Raw genomic sequence first — 16,495 nt, 5'->3', positions numbered from 1 at the left:
TTTTCATTTCAGTGGCTAAGAGATGATAGTATGAGAGCTTAGATGTTAGTATGAAAGGAAAACATCCTAAAATGTCCTTTTCTTTTTTCTTACTCTATATGTTTTTAAACACAGAAGAAAAATCATTAACTCTGCAAAGAAAAATTGTTTTAAAAATAAAAACATGTTCTTTTAACATTTTAAAAGTTATTTAAAATGAAAGCCATGATTTAAAAAATAAAGTAATATTGGATTTAATTTTGATGTTATTTTACAGTATTATATTTGAGCAGAGTTCACTCTGACCAAAATTTTCTTATAGTAGATAATAGAATGTCAATGTATTATGTAATACCCTTCTCTCAGAAACAAAACACATTCTCTATCTAATTGGGAAGATGTGAATAACTGGATGGCTGTAATAAATGATATATACTGTGCACTATCAAATTTCTAAGATTTTTCTCCAGTAAAGTGTATATAAAATATATGTCTCTTCAGAAGGTAAGGTTTCAATGATAGTGAAAATAAAAATATTCTGAACGAAATGAAAATAGAAAAAACCTATCGAATATTGTGGGATGCAACAAAAGCAGTATTTAAAGGGAACTTCACAGTATTAAATGTGTATGTTAGAAAAGAAGAAAGATTTAAAATCAATTATCTAAACTTCAAGCCTTAGAAAAGTAGAAAAAGAGGGGCAAATTAAATCAAAAGCAGAAGAAATCCTAAAAATCCTAGAAGTCAGTAAAACTGAAAATAGGAAAACAATAGAGAAAAATCAATAAAACTAAAAGCTGGTGAGACGAGAAGAAGGGGATGACAGAGGATGAGATGGTTGGACGGCATCACCGATTTGATGGACATGAGCTGAGCAAGCTCCAAGAATTGGTGATGGACAGGGAAGCCTGGCATGCTGCAGTCCATGGGGTTGCAAAGAATCTGACACACCTGAGCAACTGAACTGAACTGAAAAGTTGGCTCTTTGAAAAAAACAAAAAATTAATAAATTTCTAGTTGGGTCAACCAAGACAAAAAAGAGAGAAGACACAAATTTCTAATACCAGAAATAAAAGAGGGGTCCATCACTAGCAATTCTATGGACATTAAAAGGATAATAAAAGAATATTCTGAACAACTCCATGCCCACAAACTTTATAGATCATAACATAAGAGAAAACCTAGAGTTTGGCAATGAGTCTTCAGGTACTAAACCAAATGATGTTCCATGAAAGGAAAAAAAACAAAAGTTCATTCAAATTAAAAACCTCTGCTCTGCAAAAGATAATGCTAAGAATAAAAAGACAATATATAGACCAGGAGAAAGTATTTGCAAAAGTACATGTGATAAAGGACATATCTGAAATATACAAATTACTTTTAAAACTCTACAACAAAACGACCTGATTAAAAAGTGGGCAAAAGATCTGAACAGATACCTCATCAAAGAAGATACACAGAAGGCAAATGATTATACAAAAAGATATACTCAACATCATATTTCATTAGGAAAGTGCAAATTAAAACAGTTAGACAACAGAACACACCTATCAGAATGGCCCAAAGCTGAAGGCTGACAAACCAAATGCTAGTAAAGATGTGGAGCGAAAAGAACTCTCATTCGTGCTGGTAGAAATGCAAAATGGTACAGCCACTTTGAAAGACCTTTTGGCAGCTTCTTATAAAACTAAACATACTCTTACCATACAATCTAGCCATCAGACTCAGGAATTTTCCGAGACGAGTTGAAAACTTATGTCCATATAAAAACCTACATGAATGCTTACAGTAGTTTTATTTATAATTGCCAAAACTGGAAGCAACCAAGATATCCTTCAGTTGGGAGTGGGGAGGCTGGCATTGCTAGTTGAAGAGTAGGCACAATTTTTATGAATTCAGTAAGTTAATTAAAATTGTGTTGAATGATCAATTTCACTATACTTCTCAAGGTATATGGATTCTTACCTATCTCCAAATGATATACAATTTTTTAAGAGTGTCAATGCATGACTAACAAATTCCTCTTTTTAAAATGAATGCAAAGGCACTGGTTTTAGTTTTTAAAACTTGAAATTATGCTTTCACATTCAAATTATGTTATTTTTAATGTATGACATATGTCTACTTAAAGGAGGATACAGCTTTCAATATTTAACTACAAACATATTAAAATAACTTATGAGCTTAAGATTCATAAGGAAGTACATATTTGTAACAAATACTGCATAATATCATAGACTTGAAAGATGACTATCGTGCATATAAATTTTAAAATGTAGAATTAAAAATAAATGAGTCCTGCGAATTCCCTGGCTGTCGGTTAGTACTCCATGCTTCCATTTACAGTTTCAATCCACGATCAGGGAACTAAGATCCCATAAGTCGTGAGGCATAGCCAAAAAAACAATAAAAATATAAACTCAATTGAAAAAATGAGTCCTTACCTATTCATATTGAAAAAAGCCCTTACAAGGTCATCTTATTTGTCCATTATGATACAACAGTTCTATGAACAATAAAGAACGGATATCATGGAAGAACTCATGGATTGTGGATTCATCTGTTCTGTGTAATTCCATGAAACTGAAAGGCAGAACTTAGTTATACATGAGATAATGACTAAAATTTAACTTTCCAGTATTGCAAAATACTGACTTTAAACCAAATAGACTATTAATAGGAAAAAAAACACCTGAAATAATTTCAACAAAAATAAACATGTTATTTTAACTACTGTTTCAATCTCAAAACAAAAATGTTACAGTATATGTAATAAATCATTCTTATAATTCTTTAGCTTAATGATTTTTACAGACTTTATCATCAACACTCTCTTGTCATCCATAATGTTCTATATGACTAGTAAGAAAGTAAAGTGAATGCCAAACAACTTAGGCTGAATCCACAGTCTTACTACAAATGTTTAAAAAAAAGATGAAAATTTCCTTGAATTTTTAAAGTAATCCACATTTCTTTTTCAATGTGTAAACTCACTGAACTCATTATGTAACACAAAAGGTTGATCCACTACACACACATTTTTAGTGGGAACTGCTGAATATTAAAAAAAATCTGAAAAATATTATTTTTTCTCCACTTCAATTCATTCCTATTCTATAGCAATAAAGATACTGAAATTGAAATAAGTACCTAGAACACTAAGCATACATTCAAATAAAACCTAAAATAAATCATTTAATCTTAAAATAAAATTATATATACTTTTCAAAAATTATAATTTCACACTTTTTCCCATCTGGTGTGGCTTGGTGCCCACTAATTCCCTCTCTTTCACATGGCATCCCTTTTATAAACAAAATTCACTTAGAACAATGTCAAGTTTCAGACATAAAGTTTTATGATATGTCCAAATGGCCTTTTTATAAAGCTCTAATCAAACTTAATTTAAGAAACATGATTAAGTCTTCAGTTTGTTTTATACTGTGCTCTTCACAACCAAAATGTCATTAATTAAGTAAAATTATTCAGCTGTCTCCTTTTCTCAGTATCTTATTCCACAGACCCTAAAGAGTTTTTCTGTTTCACATTCACATATCTGTCCTCATTTCAAAGTTCCTTTTGGTCCTCAAGAACATTTCATGACCCAGAAGATACATGTAAAAACACAAGTTATCTCTAAATTTCAACAAACCATTATCTCTCCTCTTGATACCTACATGAAGTCAATGTGACAAGGAGAGACAGCAAAGTTCTACAGTAACTTCTACCAGACATTCAATTCCTTTTATAACAAAGTTTACTTAAGTGTGGTTATATAGATGTGAAGTCTAATTAAAATGCAGAAAAATACATATATGAGGTTCTATGAATACTGTTTTTATATATGTGAACTGAGTGAATATTATATCAAGCTACTTTTTAAAACTGAAGTATAGTCCATTGACAATATAATGTTAGTTGCAGGTGTACAGCACAGTGATTCAGTAGTAATATATATACACACACACATATATCTATATATTTAGCACAGTGATTCCATCTTATTTATATATGTCTTTTATATTATATATTCTTCTTCAGATTTTCTTCCCTTATAAGTTATTACAAAATATTGAGTATAGTTTTCTGTGCTTTGCAATAAATAGGTCCTTATTACTTATCTACTATATATACAGTAGTGTTAATCCCAGCCTCCTAATTTCTTACTTCTCCAACCTCCACTTCACCCTCTGGTAACCATAAGTTTCTTTTCTATGTCTGTGAGTCTCTTTCTGATCTGGAAATAAGTTCATCTGGATTTTTTTTCTTAAGTTTCCACATATAAGCCATGTCATAAGATAAAAGCTCATTTTTTTCTTAAATAAAGGTAACTGGAATATGATAATCAAGATAAACATGTCTAGAGTTGAGATATGCAGCAGAAACTGTATTTATAGTTAGCTGGAATACAAGATTAAGAATGATTTAACTTCCAGAATGATTTAACTGATTTCTTGAACAAAACAGTGTCTATACCCATTTAAGAGAAAAAGTAGAATGATTAAACATTTAAAGGAGTTTTAAGGAGGATCATTTGCTAAGATTTACAAGGTAAACCTACAGTCAAAATTTAAATCAGCATCTATCACATAAAAGTTTTTTCTGCCCATGATTTGGGATAACCACTGAGAATTAACACTCTGATCACGTCACAGAAGTGAGTTACAATGAAAGACCATTTTAATATGACTGACTGGGCTCTGGCTTTAGGAGTAAAAGGCAAAGGGAAAAAACTCACGGCTTCTTTAAGGATAATAGTTCACTTCTAATCTATGAAAGGAAAGATTATATTTGTAAAAAGTTAAGGATGCAGGACTTCAGTGGTGGTAGAGTGCTTAAGACGCTGCACTCTCAATGCAGGGAGCCTGGGTTCGATTCCTGGTCAGGGAACTGGATCTCACGTGCACAACTAAAAGATCCGGTGTGCTGCAACTAAGATCTGGCACAGACAGACAGACATTTTAAAAAGTTAAGAATGCAAGAAGTACAAGAGGATATGTAAGAAACCCAGGTGGAGGCCAATTCAGAAAATTAAGCATACACTATTAAGAGTTCCAGAAAAAATTAATGGAGGGGAAGAAGTATTAAAGACACAGTAGGCAGACTTCTGGAGATAGAGTTTCATTTAAAAGGGCCCATCAAATGTACACTTGCTCCTTAAGAAAAGCTATGACAAGCTTAGATAGCATATTAAAAAACAGAAACATCACTTTGCTTTCAAAGGTCCATCAAGTCAAAGTTATGGTTTTTATGGTAGTCATGTACAGATGTGAGAGGTGGACCATAAAGAAGGTAGAGTGCCAAAGAAATTGATGCTTTTAAACTGTGGTGCTAAAATAGAGAGCCCAGAGACATATCCACGCACCTATGGACACCTTATCTTTGACAAAGGAGGCAAGAATATACAATGCAAAAAAGACAATCTCTTTAACAAGTGGTGCTGGGGAAACTGGTCAACCACTTGTAAAAGAATGAAACTAGAACACTTTGTAACACCATACAGAAACATAAACTCAAAATGGATTAAAGATCTAAACGTAAGACCAGAAACTATAAAACTCCTAGAGGAAAACAGGCAAAACCCTCTGATATAAATCACAGCAGGATCCTCTATGACTCACCTCCCAGAGTAATGGAAGTAAAAGCAAAAATAAACAAATAGGATCTAATTAAACTTAGAAGCTTTTGCACAACGAAGGAAACTATAAGCAAGGTGAAAAGACAGCCTTCAGAATGGGAGAAAATAATAGCAAACGAAACAACTGATACAGAATTAATCTCAAAAATATACAAGCAGCTCCTATAGCTCAATTCCAGAAAAATAAATGACCTAATCAAAAAATGGGCCAAAGAACTAAACAGACATTTCTCCAAAGAAGACATACAGATGGCTAACAAACACATGAAATGATGCTCAACATCACTCATTATCAGAGAAATGCAAATCAAAACCACAATGAGGTACCATCTCACACCAGTCAGAATGGCTATGATCCCAAAGTCTACAAACAATAAATGCTGGAGAGGGTGTGGAGAAAAGGGAGCCCTCTTACACTGTTGATGGGAATGCAAACTAGTACAGCCACTATGGAGAACGGTGTGGGTATTCCTTAAAAAACTGGAAATACAACTGCCATATGACCCAGCAATCTCACTGCTGGGCATACACACCGAGGAAACCAGAATTGAAAGAGACCCATGTACCCCAGTGTTCATCGCAGCACTGTTTATAACAGCCAGGACATGGAAGCAACCTAGATGTCCACTGGCAGACAAATGGATAAGAAATCTGTGGTACATATACACAGTGGAATATTACTTAGCCATTAAAAAGAATACATCTGAATCATTTCTAATGAGGTGGATGAAACTGGAGCCTATTATACAGAGTGAAGTAATGAAAAATACCAATACAGTATACTAAAGCATATATATGGAATTTAGAAAGACGGTAACGATGACCCTATATGCGAGACAACAAAAGAGACACACATGTATAGAACAGTCTTTTGGACTCTGTGGGAGAAGGCAAGGGTGGGATGATGAGAGAATAGCATTGAAACATGTATATTATCATATGTGAAACAGATCACCAGTCCAGGTTTGATGTATGAGACAAGGTGCTCAGGGCTGGTGCACTGGGATGACCCTAAGGGATGGGATGGGCAGGGACGTGGGAGGGGGTTCAGGATGGGGAACACATGTACACCCATGGCTGATTCATGTCAATGTATGGCAAAACCCACTACAATACTGTAAAGTTATTAGCCTCCAATTAAAATAAATTAAAAAAAATAAACTGTGGTACTGGAGAAGACTCTTGAGACTCCCTTGGACTGCAAGGAGATCAAACCAGTCAATCCTAAAGGAAATCAACCCTGAATGTTGATTGGAAGGACTGATGCTGAAGTTCCAGTATTTTGGGCACCTGAAGCAAAGAGCCAACTCATTGGAAAAAGACTTTGATGCTGGGAAAGATTGGGGGCAGGAGAAGGGGATAACACAGGATGAGATGGTTGAATGGCATCACTGACTCAATGGACATGAGTTTGAGCAAACTCTGGGAGATAGTGAAGGACAGGGAAGCCTGGCATGCGGCAGTCCATGGGGTTGCAAAGAGTGGGACATGACTTAGTGGTTGAACAACAACAACCAAATATTGTGAAGTACAAAAAATGCCCACTCTCAGAAACATTGTTATAAAATCCACAGTAGGTCATGAGTGGGAAAGGGTAGGCCAAAAGAATCACTATCTTCCATGATTGATCCTTAGAGGCTATTTGATTTTTTGAAAAACATTAACTAGTTCATGATGATGAACATTAAATTCAAGATGATGTCATTTATATTCATATGTCAACACTTTAGTTAAAGTTACAGTTAAGCATCCTAGCTAAATGTTTATAATTATACATCCAAAAAGCTACATATATACCCTGAAAATGGAGTACATGTACAACTAAATAAAATCTCATGTATTTTTACATGAGATCATATCTCATCTTATTTCATGTAAGTTTCAAGTTTATAACTTCATATGAAAGCTTTTAAGTAAATAAGTAAAAATAAAATTAATGTCACAATCATGCTGCTTGACTAAAGGCCTTGCTAAAACTTGCCAAAAGTGTGCAACCATTGTCATGAATATATGATTGTAGAAAAATGCATTTAAACCATCAGAAATACAGCCTGCAGGACTAATCAAGGCAAATCATTACCTGCTGCGGGATCTGTAACTGCTTGGCTGGTAATGCCGGATGGTGGCTCCTGAAGCTGGTAAGTGGCATTTGTGGACGGCGTTGTTGGGCTGCTGTTGCTACTCGTCATGTAATGTGCTGGATACGGTGAGCTGTTATAATACTGTGCATACTGACCCTGGCCGAAACTGGGATAAGATGGATAGTCCTACCAAATTAAACCACACAAGAACAACCAGTCAGAACACAGCTGCTGCCTTCTTACATTTCAGAGTATAACCGTAAATACGTTTGCATCTCTGTCTTCTCTGAATTCACAAAGGAACACACAAGCACACACTGACTGAAATGCGCAGACATGCAAACCAATTTTAGGTAAGATTGGATTCCCTCTTCATATTTCTTCTATTTCAGGTTGCATTATTAGGTAAAGTTTAACCAATCTGAAAACCAAATGACTCACCATGTAGGACTGCTAAAGACATTTTTTCAAGAGCAAAAAAATCTATCAGAAAGCTTAAGAAAGCTCTTGATTTTCTTCATATAAGAAAATCAGCTACTGCACTTTTTTTTTTTAATTTCAGAAGTCAACCTGGCTTTTAAAATTACCTGCTGTGAGCTGTTAAATCCAGAGGAATTTGTGAGTGAATTATTTCCTGTATATAATCCTGATGATGTTGTAAAACTGCTACCTAAAACAAAATGAAAAGAAACATGGGTGACTAAGCCATGCCGAGTAATGTGTCTACAGGAAATTATTATTTAGATAAAGCAGAGCTGGAGTTCATAGAAATGCATTTGGTTTATCTTGAAACCAGAATAAATTGCCATAGCTAAAATTCTGGTTTCATAAAACGGCTGACAATTTTAGTATCACTATACAACTGAGAGTTCATAAGTAAAGAGGTTTAAATTTCTAAGGACATGAGGAACTCAAACTATGGATGAAATTATGTATTTGTGTAAAAATATCAGATACTTAGCTTTCCATTTCAATTTGTAAAATGCACAGAATTTTCACATCTTTACATTAAATATGATTATTGTAAAGTAGTGGGATCAGATTAGATGATCTTTAAAATTCCTGCTAGCTCAAAAACTATGATGCTACTTCCAAAAGTTCAAGATGCTTTCCAACTGGTACTTGTTATCTGAATGGCCCATGGAAAAAGCTGATTATTTTATTTCACAGAAGAGTAAATGGAAACACTTAAGAGTATCTGATAAAACAAAGATCAGAGAGGAACATGTGCTGTGTAGGTAATACTCTATTTGTCGAATGTCTCTGTGCTAAAAAACAAACAGCAGAGTTGTGCAGGATTCAAACCAAAAAAGCAAATCTTAGTTTTCTCCTTCAACAGATTTACCATCTTTTTGTTTAATCATGTAAAGCAACAATATACTGTTTTTTTTTTTATTGAAGTATAATTGATTTACAATGTTGGGTTAATTTTTGCTGCACAGCAAAGTGACTCAGTTTTATATATATACATACCTTCTTCTTTATATTCTTTTCTATTATGGTTTATCTCAGGATATTGAATATAGTTCCCTGTGCTATACAGTCGGACCTTATTCACTCATTCTATATAAACAGTTTCCATGTGCTAATCCCAAATTCTCAATCGATAGCTCGCTCACCCCACATTCCCCTTGGCAACCGCAAGTCTGCTCCACGTCTGTGAGTCTGTTCCTGTTTCGCAAGTAGGTTCATTTGCATCATATTTTAGATTCCACGTATAAATCATATGATTGTCTTTCTCTTTCTGACTTACATCCCTTAGTATAATCTCTAGGTCTGTCCATGTTGCTGCAAATGGCATTATTTCACTCTATTTTATGGTTAAGTAGTATTCCATTATGTATGTGTGTATATGTGTGTGTGTGTATATTCAGTTCAGTTGCTCAGTTGTATCCAACTCTTTGTGACTGCATGGACTGTAGCATGCCAGGTTTCCCTGTCCATCACCATCTCTCTATATATACATATATATGTATGTATGTATGTATACACACACACACACAGCCCATCTTCTTTATCCATTCATGTCAATGGACACTTAGGTTGTTTCCATGTCTTGAATATTGTGAATACTGCTGCTATGAACATAGGGGTGGCATGTATCTTTAATAATATACTATTTTTGACTATCATTTTAGTGAAGATTTTTAAAAGGCCAGGGATTAGCAAATGTATAAAAAAATGGCATTTGAACACAAAACAAATTAAATAAGACAAGCTACTGGGCTACTTGGTCATAGTCAAGAATTTTATATACCGTTTTAACCCAGTAATTATATTGCTAGGCTTTTACTCTAAAAAAAAAAAAAATATCATCTATACTACGAGGTAGTTAGCAAAGATGTTCTTCAGTGTTGTTTCTAATAACCAAACACAGAAAGTAACCCCGAGTCCTTAATAGACATTATTCAGAAAATGGAATATTATGAAGCTGTTGAAATAGTATCATAATGACATTTAACAACATGGGAAATAGTTGCATACTAATTTTTTAAAACAAAAACTTAAGCAATGAAGATGTTCTTTGTGATCTCATTTGAAACATTTGAACAGCATAGAGTATTTCTGAAAAGCACAAAAGTCTATGGAGGGGTGCAATCTATGGTCACAGAATATTTGTGGAGCCAATGATCATTTTAAAATTTTCTACTCAGAACCTGTGTTACTTTTGAAAATAGGAAAACCATTTTTTAAAATAAAACTTGCAGCAAATGAGCAGTCTAGGCAGTAAATGTGTTGGTGGTTTAAGGAGGATGTCTTCAGTGTGAACCACCTATTCACAGATGCCTTCAGGTATGACGTACTAGTTAATATACATTAATTATGTACTTGCTTACTGAACATTTAAGTATTGGCCAAAGAGTCAGAAAACCGTAGAGTTTCCAGTTCATTACTTATGAGCTGTTTGGACTCTGGACAAATCACCTAACTGCTCTAAGATATAATTTCCCTAGCTGCAAAAACTCTATTTCATAGGCTTCTTAAACAGATCAAATGAAGTTTTGGAAAATATAACGAACAAGCCATAGTAACACACAAATGTTCAGAACCATTACTGTTTATTCCAGTAAAACTTTATAAAATTCTCTACTGTATTTATGTATCTTCTCCCTCTTTTGACTTTCCCAAACTAGAGAAGTATGGCAATATCTTGCATATCTAAAATTATTTTATCAAGTATCTACACACTTTGAAAAACCAGTCAAGGACTCGCTATTTTTATTAAGAAAAGAAAATATTTCCTAAGGTACTTTTAAATGTTATCACAGAATCATGTTTGAGGTTTCGTTTGTAAATTTTAGGAAGACCAGTTGTTCAAAGTTCCCAGAACACCCATTATAGAAAAGCAGAAAGTTCTCACACAACTAATACTTATTCCACCATTCAAAAGTAGGAGTATCACTAGGTAGGTTTTTCATATTGTTCATCTGCATGCGGCAACCACACAGTCATTAAAAAAGTATTGAATACTGGGCTCATGGTGATAAATACATGAGGAAAGAAGAATGATTAAGATACAGGCATGGACCTCTAGGGCTTATCAGGTTAACATTAGCTTTTTTTTTCTTTTTAAACAATGGACTTCCTGGGCATATGTATTCCTTCTATATATCTATAGATCAGGGAAAATTAATATTAAATCTATATATCTATATAAATATATGACAAACTTATAACGAACATTTAAAAAATTCCTTGTAAAAAACTCAAATTTATTGTGGATAAGAGTGTGACTATCAATACTTTTCAAACTTTATTACACACATTTGATAGAAAAAATTACTCTGGGTTATGACTTGTGACTTTCATTTCAACTACACATTTTTGGGTTTGACTTGCTACTTTTATTTATACTACAAGTTTTTGAACAGTAAATACTGACCTCAATAATCCCCATCCACTGAGAAAATGAATAAGATATAGAAAATATATTTTTTAAATGGATGTTTTTGTTCCATAACTTACTCCCTGGAACAAAGTAGAAAAGACCATGGAAGCTCTACTGGCACATATAGGCCACTGGGGTCTGACCATGTAAATCACAGCTCAGTACTCTTAATGGTACCCAAGTGACTTCCCAGACTTCATGCTACTTCAGTGACTGTACATTAGCTGGAATTCACCATAAGTTACACTCATTTACTGGCTGACTGCAGGCTGAGATTCCATTCCATTTCATATGCAGGAGCAGGAGTTTAACGGCACTCCAGTGGCCTACGAGACTTAATGCAACTTCCACAAGGATCTATGTCAGGCAAAGGCAGACAAGCTGGGGAGAATCAGGCTCAGGCAATATTAATTTTTAACCCCCAGAATCAGACCAGTAGGGCCTCCCCACCCACCTCCATGTGTGACAGAGAGCTGCTCAACTTTTAGTCCAGGCCACCAGCACTGGATGTCTTCAAGAACCTCCTTTCCTAGCTTCCTGCCCAGCTTCTGGCTCCCTCGAGCTCATTCTCCACACCAGCAGTAGAATACTTTCTCTAAGGTACACATTTCATCTTCTTACTCCCCTGTTCAAAAAGTAATGCCCCCCAATACCCTCAGGATCAAATTCAAACTTATCAGGGCTTACTTATTAGGCCCTACCTGAGTTTCCCTGGTGGCTCAGATGGTAAAGAATCTGCTTGCAATGCGGGAGACCTGGGTTCAATCTCTGGGTTGGAAGATCTGAAGGCGGGCATGGCAACCCACTCTAGTATTTTTGCCTGGAGAATCCCCACGGACAGAGGAGCCTGGTGACTACAGTCTATGGGGTCGCAAAGAGTCGGACATGACCGACAACTTAAGCACAGAACAGCACGTGGTGTGAATTCAGTCTCTTAGATTTCTCCTGTCTCTTCCTAGGAATGCTGACCACACACCCACACAGATACACACTGCAGCCTCACACATAATTTCTTATACTAAGAAAGGAATCACACTCATCAGGCATTTATAGAATGGAAGTTTCTCAGAGACTGTTGTGGGTATTGTGGCCCTTGAGCTGGGCTAAACAAAGCTCACAGGGAACAAACAAAGTGAAATAAAAGTCCCTCAGTCATGTCTAACTCTTTAGGATCCCATGGACCATAGTTCACCAGGCTCCTCTGTCCATGGAATTCTCCAGGCAAGAATACTGGAGTGGGTTGCCATTCCCTTCTCCAGGGGATCTTCCTGACCCAGGGATCAAACCTGGGTCTCCAGCATTGCAGGCTGTTTCTTCATCTGAGCCACCAGAGAAGCCCCAGGGAACAAAGTGTCCCACTCTAATAGCTGATCTGATTCAGACTGGGTACCAGTACGACCAGATGAATTTCACCAAAGCTTAGAACACCAAAAAGCAAAGGCAAAACAGCAAGGACAATACTCCCAAAAAAGCTTCTGTGTGTATAGCTACTAAACCCACTTCCTACTCTACACAGGCCTGGGAGACAAGACACAATTGTGCAGAAGGCTGCCATGTACCAGACTTAAGTATGGATGGTGCAGGGGAGAAAGGGCGAGACATGACCAGGAAAAACAGACTCCCTTCTTCCATTAGGATCCATCCTCTAAGACAGCAGACCCGAACCATTTTGGCACCAGGGACTGGTTCCATGGAAGATAATTTTTTCACAGACCTGGGGTGGGGGGTGGATTATTTCAGGATGATTCAAGTGCATTACATGTATCTTGCACTTTATTTCTATTATTATTATATCAGCCCCACTTCAGATCATCAGATGTTAGATCCCGGAGGTTGGGGACCCCTGCTTTAAGATAGTTTCTGTCCGATTCATAAGTCTTCATTTACAATGTTAGATCACAGAATTAGGCTTAGTATTGAGAACTCATTTATCAAAATAAAATACAGAAGTATTTTCCTTTCTAGACACAAATGATTTTACATGAAAAGTCATCTCCAGATAAAAAGAGAACAGAAATATTCTATGATAAATTGTTTGACATTTTATGTAACATTATATCATTAAAATTCCCCAAAGTAGAAAGAGCTCCCATTTAGAACCCATTATTTCTCACTCAAGGAGTTTGACAGAGTTTGGTTCAAATGGAGCTCCAATAATGCTCAATATTATTCTTGGTAGAGTTGGGAATTAAGTTACCTTCCGAGCAGGGTGGCAGTGGGACACTTTCTTTCCCATTAGTGAAAAGGAAAATCTTACCTGTTTAAATAGTTTATTATTGTTAAAAAAAAAAAAAAATCATAGCCATTATTCTTTTCTGGCAGGGAGAGGAGAAATTCCTTTCCTGACTAGAACACTGGAAAAATCTTTCCTTTCAGAACATCTCTAAGACAAAATTAATATTCATGCCATTGTTGTTGTTTTTTTTTCCTATTTTTTGGCTGAACTGCACAGCATGTGGGATCTTAGTTCCCAAACCAGGGATTGGACCCATGCCTCCATTCATTGAGAGTGTACAGTCTTAACCACTGGAGCACCAGGGAAGTCCCTCCATTGCCTTCTTCTTAGAGTTAAGAACTTTTATATTCTGAATGGAAAGATTATATATGTTATGGAAATAAAAACTTTTCAAATTAGTTCAGTCCACAGCATGTATGGGCACATCTAATTACAGGCACAGTTACTATCCTAGAGGGTACTGTGGACCCAAAGAAGCCAATGTCATGAGTCTATCCCTTGAGGAAAGTTTAAAAACACACAATCTCATGAAAACACCACCATGAAATATCAGCTTGTGTTACCTATGTAGGCACTGTTAAGTTCTGACAGGGAGCTGCTCAGTCAATGAAATGAAAACATCTAGTTTGACTCGGAAGGACAATACACAGAAAATACACAAAGAATGTCAAGAAGGGTACTCTTGGCTGGGGGTAAGGATAAACTATCCAGAGGAGAAGATCCAAGAGTGAGAGGTTTATAGCCCAGGAGAAAGAGAGACTCAAGAAGGGTGACAGAAGTTTCCTGATCATTTAAGAAAAGAATAACAGTTTAGGAAAAGAAATGAGATTCTTTATCAGAAAAACCCAGGGATCTGAATGTTGATCATACTATATTAGGACATAGGAAATGTTATGATTTCTGATTCTCCTTTTAAGGATTGCAGGAGGTGGGGGAAGCTGTTATAAATGCAAAGATACAACTGGAGCTGGAAAAGGGGAGTTGGGGTTGGAGGTGCCCAGGGGAGGAATATGCTGATCAAGCTACTTCCTAAGGCTTGCCCGTCCACAGCTCACTACATGAATTCAGGATGTTATCCTGAAAACTCATTCACTGTTGCTCCTCTTACTTAATGCTTCCCTCTGTCAGTCCCCATTTCCCATCTTTACGATCTGGCTAAAGTCCTGTCTTCCCAATCAGCTTTCCCAGACAGTTCTTCTCTGCATTGACTTGACCTCTGGGAACGTAAGCTCAAAAATAATCGATACCATTGTTCTTGTACTAAACAAGCCTTCATTGGTCTTGTTTTCATAATGACAAGTTCCTTAAGAACATGTGTTATATTTATTCACCTGGCTCACATGAAGAGGGCTTCCCAGGTGGTATAGAATTTGTCTACCAGGCAGGAGACGTGGGTTCGATCCCTGGGTCAGGAAGATTCCCTAGAGAAGGAAATGGCAACCCACTGCAGTATTTTTGCCTGGAAAATTTCAGCGGACAGAGGAGCCGGCAGGCTACAGTCCAGGGTATTGCAAAAGAGTTGGCACAACTTAGTGACTAAACAACAATAACATGTGGAGAAGAAGAAACTGTGTTCATTTCAGGCCTTTGAAGAGCTTCATGGAGGCTCCAGCAGGAGACAGAACTAGTTATTTGAGAGTTCCAATTCAAGATGGTAATGACAACAGCATCCAGAGACGACACAACTCTCATAATTAGGTATAGGAAGAATGGAAACCTTTCCACAATTTTTTTTTTTAATATGGTGAAGGTAGAAGGCCATTTAGAAGGGGGATCTGAAGGCCCAACAGACAAGAGGAAAGAAAACACCTCTCAAGTTCCTTATTTATTCGGCAACAAAAACAACAGTGGGGAAAGGAAAAAATAACCATATAGCAATTGTTTATTTCTCAGGCTTTTATCAAGAGGACACACACTTTGCTTATTTCTTTTAAACTAGATGGTGGTGTATAAAGGCTTATCTTTAAAAAGTAGATTATAATTACTACTTCAGATACAAATTATATGAAGAATATTAAATGCAGGGCCTATAAGCACCTTCTGGAAGGATTTAAAATGTCTGAGTTTCCAGAAAGAAAATCCCACAGAGTTTAAAATCCAATAAAATCTTAAACTGACTAAAGCATCATGAATTTTGAACAGCTCATAAAATCTCACTGATCTAGCTCAGTCAGATATCGATGTATCACCAGTGCATACGTGCTAAGTCACTTGAATCGTGTCCGACTCTTTGAGACCCTATGGACTGGTATCATGGGTATATGAATGAAAAGAAGGGACTCGGTTGCAAATGAAAAATTTCAAATTCAGAATGCAGTAACATTCTGTGTGTTTACCACCCATTTATACTTCAGGATTTCCATATCCATTGTCTCAGGTTATTTCCCACATCAGTATGTGAGATAATAATTATTATTATGGGCCACCTGTCACTTTCTAAAAAGCAGAGATAATGGTGATTTCCTGGCCCAAGAACCCTGAGTTAGGGAGTGGCCATTAACTCCACTTTCAGGCCAGTGTTCACCATTCTACCACACCAAATCCATCCTTTACGTGCTCTGACTCAGTAATGCTGAAGTGAGTTATAATATTGTGAAAAGTGGTATTTTTATTTTAGTTTTTAGTACTGAAGTAGAGTTGACTTACCATGTTGCGTAAGTTTCTGATGTACA

The 16,495-nt window shown here is 36.0% G+C and overlaps 1 protein-coding gene across 36 annotated transcripts in view; it reads right to left on the bottom strand.

Moving 5' to 3' along the window:
* EYA1 (EYA transcriptional coactivator and phosphatase 1) overlaps positions 1-16,495 on the bottom strand; it is a 627,341-nt gene that overhangs the window by 114,545 nt on the left and 496,301 nt on the right. For all 36 annotated transcript variants that reach the window (XM_086336569.1, XM_086336592.1, XM_086336567.1 and 33 more), the window contains 2 exons: positions 8,286-8,368; positions 7,698-7,884 (listed from right to left, as the gene is read on the bottom strand). In XM_086336569.1, coding sequence (XP_086192695.1) covers positions 7,698-7,884; positions 8,286-8,368 — 270 coding nt within the window. The remainder of the gene's footprint in view (positions 1-7,697; positions 7,885-8,285; positions 8,369-16,495) is intronic.

This window comes from Bos grunniens, chromosome 14, assembly GCF_055505025.1.
Source record: "Bos grunniens cultivar Pamir isolate PY7600 chromosome 14, Bosgru_T2T1.0, whole genome shotgun sequence".
Taxonomy (NCBI): domain Eukaryota; kingdom Metazoa; phylum Chordata; class Mammalia; order Artiodactyla; family Bovidae; genus Bos; species Bos grunniens.
Note: the sequence above shows the minus strand (reverse complement) of the source record. Positions and strands in the feature narration are given on the sequence as shown.